We start from the raw sequence: 9,272 nt of genomic DNA, 5'->3' as shown, positions 1-9,272 counted from the left end.
TTTTTTTTTTTTTTAAATAGTGTATGGGTATTTTATGTTTTTTACTTTAAAAAAAAATGTATTCATATTTATTCACTGCTGCTGCACTGATTTCCATAAAAGTCATTTTGTTGCACCCATACAATCCCAATAAAGTATCTTGAGTCTTATTTGATGTAATTTATATTTTATTTTTGCCCTATTGTGATTTATATTGTGAGATATTTTGAAAAAGAAAAGTAGCGAGAATAAATTCAACCATATAGCCCAGCCTTACGCATAACGCAGGTTATTGATTCTGTATTATGGTTTAACACCTACAGAAACAGGAGTAGCAACATGAGTATCCGCAGAAAAAGGCATCTACTGATATGGAAACCCAACTAATCATCTGTACATTAAGATACAGGACTTCTTGGTTGTCCCCATCTTTGTTGGCTCTGTAACTGTATGTTGGCATGTATGAGTGTACAACTAAGTGAGCAAGCGAGTGAGAGTGGGAGGGTGAGACAGAGGGAGGGAGAGCAGAGTGACACTGGCAGCTGTGCCGGTGGTGAGCTGGGCTGTGGATCAAGTAGCACAGGAGGCGCAGAGAGGAGCTGGGCTGGCCAATAGCTCGAGGGTCAGATGGAAACTCAGAAACAGCCAGGAGGTTATCGGAGAAATCTTCCTCAGCTGATTATGTGTCTGCAGAGTGCACAGAATCTGCAGAGTCAGTAAGATAGGAGATGTAGAACATGGGAGCTGAGTCTACGAGAGGGAAAGCGCTGTGATCACTTGTCAATCACCAAAGGCCAGAATAATGTGTCATAGCTGAAAACAACTTTTTTAAGATAATAAAAATTGTCTTGGTTATCTAAAGCAGTGGTTCTCAACCTGGGGGTCGCAAGATCATTTCTGGGGTCCGTCAGATGGTTGGGGAGAAAAAACATAACTTAGACTGGGTAATGTTTTTTTATATTATTGTGTGAAGTTTGGTGCATTTTATGTGTTTATATTCAGAGCTTCACGCTAACACCAACCTCATTATTTTGGGGGGGTCGCAACTTGAAAAGATTGACTGATCTAGAGAGCCCAAACTCTCGGCTAACTTCTGACTCCATTCCACATATTATAAAACAAGTTTGTTTTTAATCCAAAACACAATATTCTGAAACCTGTTGAAACAATTGAATATTGTTTCATCGGGTGGTTTGTGGCTCGGAGGTAGAATGCTGGCCCCATAACTGCAAGGTTGGCGGATCCATCCTAGGCCACATGTCAAAATGTCCCAGACACTGAACCCCAAGTTGCTCCCCTGTGCTTGTTCATAACGTTGGGGTACGTCACGTCAACAATTGCAAACTTCAGTGAGTTCCAGTTGAATGTATGGCACACATCCTAGTTTATGAAGGATATTTAAAAAATAATGGTGACAAATGGGCAGCGAGGATGGTCATGATGATAATGAACAGGCAGAACTGGCAGCGGTGTTATAACTGAAACACAGCCAAAGAAAGAGAAGACGGTGGTCGCCATGTTCTCTCATCAAAGCAAAATGGAAACTGGTGATCAAGCAGAGGTGTAATGTAGCTGAAGGGAAATGTTAAATATCTTTTGTGTCTGCCAATCCTTTTAATGACTTGATGCATTTGATCTCACCATATATTAAGGACTGCAAAAAGATGCAGTTTCCTTATGGCAATGACGCAGGTTTGGTTTTAGAAGGGAGGCGGGGGATCAACATAGTTGGAGTAAGGGGTTGAATGAGGATCTACGGACTTACATCCTATGACTGAGCTGCCCCTCATGCTTTCCCTAATCATATTAGTGGAAGCCTAATTCAAAAGTAATAAATTGTGTTTTCATTTTGCATTTTTAAAGCTCTGATTTTACATTTCAGAAAATGTAGCATCTTGACTGTAGAACTAAGGGCCGGAACATGCTTCTCCAGGCTGCACATGCATGGGTCCCTGCATTGATCCACAGACCTTCACACGTATCGCTGTAGAACTACAATTTAAGCTTGAGATGAGACAATGAGTGGGCAATTGCAGTCACAATAAACACATAATTACAACATACAGGAAATCCAGTGTCTAGAGGCTAAAGGCTAGATTCAATTCTTTCTTTGCAGTCTTTACAGTCAGCGATGCACAGCAGCCTTTTCATCGGAAGAAGTTAATAAATATTTATGCTTTTGATGACACTTTTCTAATTATTTGTTATTCCAGTTTGTTTTTCTAACAAAATAGTCAATGATAGGCAATGTAGTTTACAATATTGAACTTCCTGATATTGGAGATGCATATTAGCTCATACCAGCTTTGGTGTGAGTGCACTGTAATCTAATGGATGATTGTTTTGGGACTTGTATCAACCCAGTGCGTTCTCTCATCACTATGGCTGGGAAAACAGCAATGTACCCAATCTAGCTCGACTTTAATGACTCATCCAAACTCCAACTCAAAAGTGTGGAGGGCAAATACTGGAGTCTGAAGCTCAATGCGGACATGTCCCTTTCATCACCAGTGGGAATCTGGCTTTGTCTAGGTGGACATGAAACTTGACTATGACAGCCTACAGGTAGAGAAACTATATGCTACAAGCCACAATTTTACAGAAGGACAATGTGATGATAAGACAAAGGGGAAATGTCTATTAGTTGGCCATATACATTAAACTAGTTAAAAACTGACATCTGGCAAACCTGCCAGCCACATTTAACAAACTCACTTAAATTAATTTTAATTCTTTTTCTTGGCAGATATATGTTTAGTTCACAAGCTCTCGGCACATGAGCCAATATGTTAATTTTGGACAGTGGCTGTGAGAGTAGTAAGAAATTAAAAAAGGTAGTTAAAGGGAGAGTATGTAGTAGAGCTGATAGATGTTTTTTTATGTTATTTCAGAACACACTTGCAATAGTACAGTAAGAATACCCTTTTACTGTGTTGTCATAGTAGGTCCATCACTGTATAAGAAGTGCAATTCAGAATGAGCAAAAGTCAAAAGTGCTGAGGTGCTCCTCTTCTTGCCATATCATCCTCAGCGAGTTGCCGAGCCATCATGGATGGAGGAATAGAAGCTGACGGCCTGTCATAGTTAGTGTGTACAGCAGCACAGACTATTCTTCTGGACAGACCTGTCTCCCTCGCAGCTAGAGCACATAATATATAAACTATATTTAACATTTATTTGATATGACTCAACATTTCCTTTGTTTCGGTTGCTTTGCTCATACCAACATGACTTACTGAAATTAACTGGAAACGGATCTCTATTTAAATCGACATTAAATATTTTTTAATAAATGTTAATAACTCTCATATAGCTGCTACCTGTGGATATTATATGACACTTCCTCGTGCTCTGTTACTCAAGGTTACAGGAGGGTGGAGAGTATCAAGACAGGGAGGATAAAAGGAGTGGGAGAGCAGAGAGAAGACTCCTGGCCTTGAGGATGTAGATGTCCCTAGATGTATCTATTGAGAAATAAAGTTGATTTTGATCTCTTTCTTACAAAGAAAACATATTTTGATAAAGACTCACAAATCGTATTGCCCGTGCTGTAGCTGCAAAAGTGCTGCTTGATGATATAACAAATTAGAGTCTTGCTTCTCTTGTTTCTAGCCGTGGGACGAGAGCTATTTTGAAGCTAACAGATTCTGACCCAACAATGCTGCTCAGGATTAGAGAACTAATACGTTTTTAATTTATTTTAAAGATTTATTTGCACGCGAAAATGTGTCCCTAATCTAAAAATCTCATATGCCGTTTGCATTATTTCTCACTGTTAAGAAGTCCTACAGCATGCAATAGCAGAAAAGGCTTGCTGTGCAAATACTTTGCATTCACATATATCTATGTTGAGTTCCTGTGAGACCCACCCTTCAGCTGTTGGTAATCCTAACACTGAACTCAACAGGCCCTTCACCCAAACAGAGAGGTGCATGGTAAAAAGGCGTGCTATAAAAAGGACACAAACAGATATATACTGTCAACCCGTTTGGTCTCGGAAGCGGCGCCGTAGGTAATCTCTGTGATTTCAAATTGTGCGAAAGGCGATTGCCTGATGGTGTCTGCAGAGGGATAGCGCTGTCATAACTCTCCACCAGTTTTCACACAGAGAGAAGACTCTGATCGCCATGGAAACACCTACTCTACTCTTTCCGTTAGCGGAGGAAGGTGTGAATATGAGACATAGGCACACTCATATGGCGTCTATTGTCACAGGCATGATTAAATGTCAACATCATGTTCTTGTGTTGACAAATCAAAATCATTTTTGAAAAGTGATCTACTAAGAATGTTCGCATACGGTGCATGTCATATAACCAAGCAATTCTTTCTTCTTCAACACACATGGGTGAAATAGAATTTAAAAAATACATCAAATCAATGCAGAGGGATTTGACGAAGAGCTTATCCAGTGGGACCTCTACTTACAAGGATGACTGTTGTCCGCTGTTTGTTGATGACAGTAAATTACAGATAATTGGGTTTAATCACGACTCAAAAGATGTGTAGCTCTTGTCTGCTTTTGGTAATTTATTAAAGAGGATGATTGCTGATGTTCAGACTTTGATTTCAATATATACTGTTACTGTTCTGAACTATTAACACGTATTTGTAAGCCTCACATAAACTCACGTGTATCTTAAAGCACTACTAGCCAGTCAGAAGCCAGAGTATGAGGGCATGCCACGCCAGCAGCTAGGCGAGCATTATGTGTTACAAAGTGAAGAACATAAAGAAAAGGTATCAGGGAAGTGCACTTCACAGAAGTAAAGGCTGGACTACAATAGAGCTCTTTGTCACACAGTGTTTTCCGATGGAGATAGTAAGCGCCTTTGGGGTGGACTTTGGGCTTTCACACTTTGTAAACCTATAATATGAACAAAAAAATATATAACATACTGTATATAAGGGGAAAAAAAAAAGCCAAAAAGCATAATATGAGCACTTTAATAGAGAACCGATTTAGCTAGGCAGGAGGCTAAATCAAATTTAAAGTGATGTTATGTGTAACCCTAAACATGAATATTTGTAGTACAAATTCTGACAAATTTGACATTATGTATGATGTACTGTATATCCTTTACTATCTATACTTTATCAATTGTGCTTTTGAAATGCATACAGCCAATGCTCAAAATGTATTTTTGTGTTTTAGGTTGCGCTGCTTTGACACTATTTCCCCGGATGGGAAAAAAAACTCTTTATCTTATCTGATATACATTACAATTAGGGCTGAGTAATAATTATTGTCATCATTTAGTGACTTTTATCCAAATCGTGTCATTGTACCAATTGTATATAGTTCTCTCTTCTTTTCTTTACAAATTTCTGTCCAAATTAGTAATGAAAAGAAGTTAACCCAAAATGTATCGATAACAATTTTGATAATTGATTAAGCATTGGTCATTTGTTAAGAAATTGACCCCATTGTTAGTTCTTTAACTGTGAAAATGCTGCTTTTCTCCGCTTCATACATATTTGTAAACTAACTTGAACTGACTGGAGACTTTTTTCATTATTTTCTGGCATTTCATAGACTAAAACAATGAATGACTGAAATCAGATGGAAAACAGCTAGCCATAGATGACTTTCCTCACATCAGGAGAGCACAGAAATGTTAAATGGTCCACAGTTAAGTTGGAGCTGATCAATTAGAGCTGCAGATGTAACATCAATACACTTCAAAATTCCTTATAATCAATTCTGGCTTTCAGTGTTCTTTTCAGCCTCAACTGTTTCTCCTGAGAGCAGTTAAATGTTTCCCGTCATCTCTTTCTTATATGTTCACACACACACACACACACACACACACACACACACACTTTACCTTGGATCCATCCACGCTGATGATGCGGTAGCTGTTCCGTGTGCTGTCATAAAAATAAGAGACAGTGACGGCCTGCTTGCTGGCAGGGACCCAGTTCTTCTTGGTGGTGGGGTCGATTTGGAAGACATGGGCCCTGGTGGTGTAGATCGGCTGTTCCCTGGAGAGCAGAGGACAGGGATGATGTGAGGGAAGGACCACTGCAGATAAGGCACACAATATGCAACTACAGGGACACTGTGCTGTGTCTCCAAAGATGCAGAGTCCTTTGAGTCTCAGCACGCACAGACAGGTGATAATATAACACAAACACTAAATCTTAGCAACCCAAAGCCAGTAGCACATCAACACCCCCTCCCCTCTCGCAGGCAACAGTAACACATATCTAAGCGTTTGTGTGAAACTGTGCACTTGTATGAATGCGTATGCACTTGCATCTGTTGTCTAATGGAAGATTTCCCCTGTGCGCCAGGGGGGTGTGGACATTAAAATGTGGTCAGAGATTCTTTTTCTTAACATCATGTTCAAGAATTTCAGCCATATCACCCAGCCCTATAAGAATGACTTCACATTGCATCTCTTCTCTTTAGCCTTTAGCAGTCTAAATGTGCTCAATTCCTAGAATATCTTTTTGCACAGCTGATTGCACAACAGATCTTAACTATTTTAGAAACGTTTTTTTTCTTCTTTTTTTCCTTTGGTTGATACCGATTGTTTCCTGTTTGCTACTCAGTGCTGAGTGCCCATGGCAACTTCATAGGAGGAGCATTTTCACTGAAATTAAGTCATGACAATTACAGCCAGCAGTTTGAAAGTCTTCCAACACCAGACATATAGTAATGGGTGATATGAGGACTATATGGCTGGCCAAAGCTGTAAACACCAATGGTAAAATCATGTTTTTAATTAAAACCCTTTAATGAATGAATTGAATTTACCTAATGAAGGTCTAACACAAAACATGCATGCATGCATGCATACATGCATGTCAGTATGCAGGACTCTTTCTAAGCTCCTGATGCTGCTACTTTTGGTCACATCCTATGCACCTGCCCGACAAATGAGGTGTGCAAAAAAGCTTTAACAATTAATTGAAACCCTGAAATGAAACCAGCAATAAAGCAATGGTCACCTTTATAGAGCAAACTACAGCTGTATTGGGAAACATTATGGCAACATGACTTCCACCAATCATGGTCACATTAGGTAATTAAAACAGCTAAAATACTAAGTCATCTCAAACAGTGACCAATTGCAGCCAGTATCCACATTATTGCCCTTCCTAGTGGTACTGCTATGTCTGATGGCTGATCCACAGCCAACATCAAATCTTCTTACTGATTTCAAATCCTTCTGAGTCCTTTATACAATCTATTAAAAGGTTAAACTTGCAAACTTTTTTAAATGTCCGAAATGGAACTAGCAATCAAAGCACAACTCAACAATAATTGTGATGGGGAAAAGTTCAAATCATGTCATCTATCTTTAAGAGGGTGAAGTGATCTGCCTCCCAGCAATGAGCAGCTCACTGCCCGTGTGATCTAGAAGAGCATAAACATGGGGATGAAGGAGCAGGATCAGACCGCCTGTTACACTTGAATGACTGAAAAAACAAAATACAGTGGACATGACACACACACACACACACACACACACACACACACACGTTTAGAGAGTCCTCAGCTTCTCTTTCAAGGTTTACTGTTTGTAAGGCATCAAGGTAGCAGCGTACATACACATATTAATATTATTTTCCTTCTACAATCATTAGTGTCAAATCCAGATTTCTAGGATGGTGTTCAAGTGCAGCTTGTAGTAAAAAAACAAACAACCACACCTGCATGCAGTACACTCATATTCTCATGAGATTTTTATACAAACTTGACACAAAAACAACACCCCTGGAAGACTTTTTAAATGAAAGTGCTTTACAGGGACTGGACCAAGCAGGTTTAAATTATCCACTGGAAGTTAAAAAAAAAAAAAATTATATTATTATTATTATTATTATTGGTGAGCGCAGGTGGTTGTAATACTTCTCTATAAAATTAAAAGAGCGAAGAATAATTAGATGGAGTGGCTGGATGAGAGATGAGAGGACAGCTCAAGAACTCAGTGGATGAAACAGATGAAGACTACGGGGAGACAGAGGGGAAGTACTTGTCCTGCTGGAAGTCAAAATGTGAAGTGAATGTGTCTTTCAGGCAGGGCGAAGTTTACTGGGCACTCACACTGCTTTACTCTTATCTTTATAGCCTTCTTGAAAAAGTTGGTTTATTGCCTCTGTGTTTCTGCCTCAGTGTTTCTATTTGTCTTCTTATCTTGTTACCTTTATATTTGTTGGTTTGTCCTGGCGTCTTCTGCATGTCCAGTCCTGATACCTTCTCTTTATGTTCTTCCTCGTTTTATTCATGGTGCATGGTCACACCAAAAACAGTTGCTTTGCCTCTGTGAGTAAATCCACTGATCACAGTGATTGCACTAGAATTAACTGATTTTGGTCTGACAATTTTGATCCGATTGTCTTGGCTGTGCTCGGTAGGCCTGTTTGTCTACTCGGAAAGCTGTTTGATGTCTTCTACTTTTTTCACCTTCTAGTTAATGATTAGTTAGATTTTTGTGTGTTTATTCTCTGACATGATAACAGATCAATAATCTCCACCGCACATGTCATGGTCTCACTTGGTTACAAACATGGTCCCAGGAGAAAGTTTTTTCTAGCAAACTTCCTACAGTACAACACTTTCTGTTAACCTTGTCAAATCCTGATCCCGACTTTCTAGTATTTTTTTTTTTTTTACTTTCTCTATTTGCTTTCCCTTTTTGGCCTGCCATTTTCCTAATGACATGAGGGGTTTCAACTGAATGTGTGAAGTGGGCCCAAGGGTGCTGTGCTGGACACAGTGGCACAGGCACACTTTAATTGGTGCAGCTAAAAAACCTTTCACACGCAACAAAACCATTACAAATATTGCATTTTTTATAGCATGGGGATGTGATTAAAAAGATAAGCCTAAATCCGAATCGTCAGAGCATGTTCTTAAAAAGTTGCTAAATTTATTTCAAACAAAAAGCTGCTAATGCCAGCAAAAACATAAGCACATGCTCCCCCAGTATGGCAAGACTGGAGGTTTTATTAACAGGGTACAAATGGTGCCCTTGTTTTTGCAATGCAGTACAGCAACTGGCAAAAGCAAGTAGTCCAGAGGACATTCAGTTCAGCATTACTTTAATGCACTACTTTGAGGTCCCGAACGAAAAATAATGTCAAACAGACAGGCATGCAGTGATAATTCATGAGCTAATAAAGCTTTTACTTTCATTGGGATTATGGTTCTCACAGAAATGAAAGCCTAATAAATTCACTGTCCTTTTTAAGCCTAATCTCAGTCTTCATCTGCTTTGGGAAAAACAAACCCCATTATACAGATCACTGTTGTCGCTTTACGTACACATACAAATGTACAC

At 39.3% G+C, this 9,272-nt stretch overlaps 1 protein-coding gene across 2 annotated transcripts in view; it reads right to left on the bottom strand.

Moving 5' to 3' along the window:
* The window catches only part of homer2 (homer scaffold protein 2), a 31,160-nt gene that overhangs the window by 15,213 nt on the left and 6,675 nt on the right, over positions 1–9,272 (bottom strand). For both annotated transcript variants that reach the window (XM_032513075.1, XM_032513065.1), the window contains exon 2: positions 5,808–5,964. In XM_032513075.1, coding sequence (XP_032368966.1) covers positions 5,808–5,964 — 157 coding nt within the window. The remainder of the gene's footprint in view (positions 1–5,807; positions 5,965–9,272) is intronic.

This window comes from Etheostoma spectabile, chromosome 1 (assembly GCF_008692095.1).
Source record: "Etheostoma spectabile isolate EspeVRDwgs_2016 chromosome 1, UIUC_Espe_1.0, whole genome shotgun sequence".
NCBI lineage: Eukaryota > Metazoa > Chordata > Actinopteri > Perciformes > Percidae > Etheostoma > Etheostoma spectabile.
This window is presented reverse-complemented; position numbering and strand designations above follow the sequence as displayed.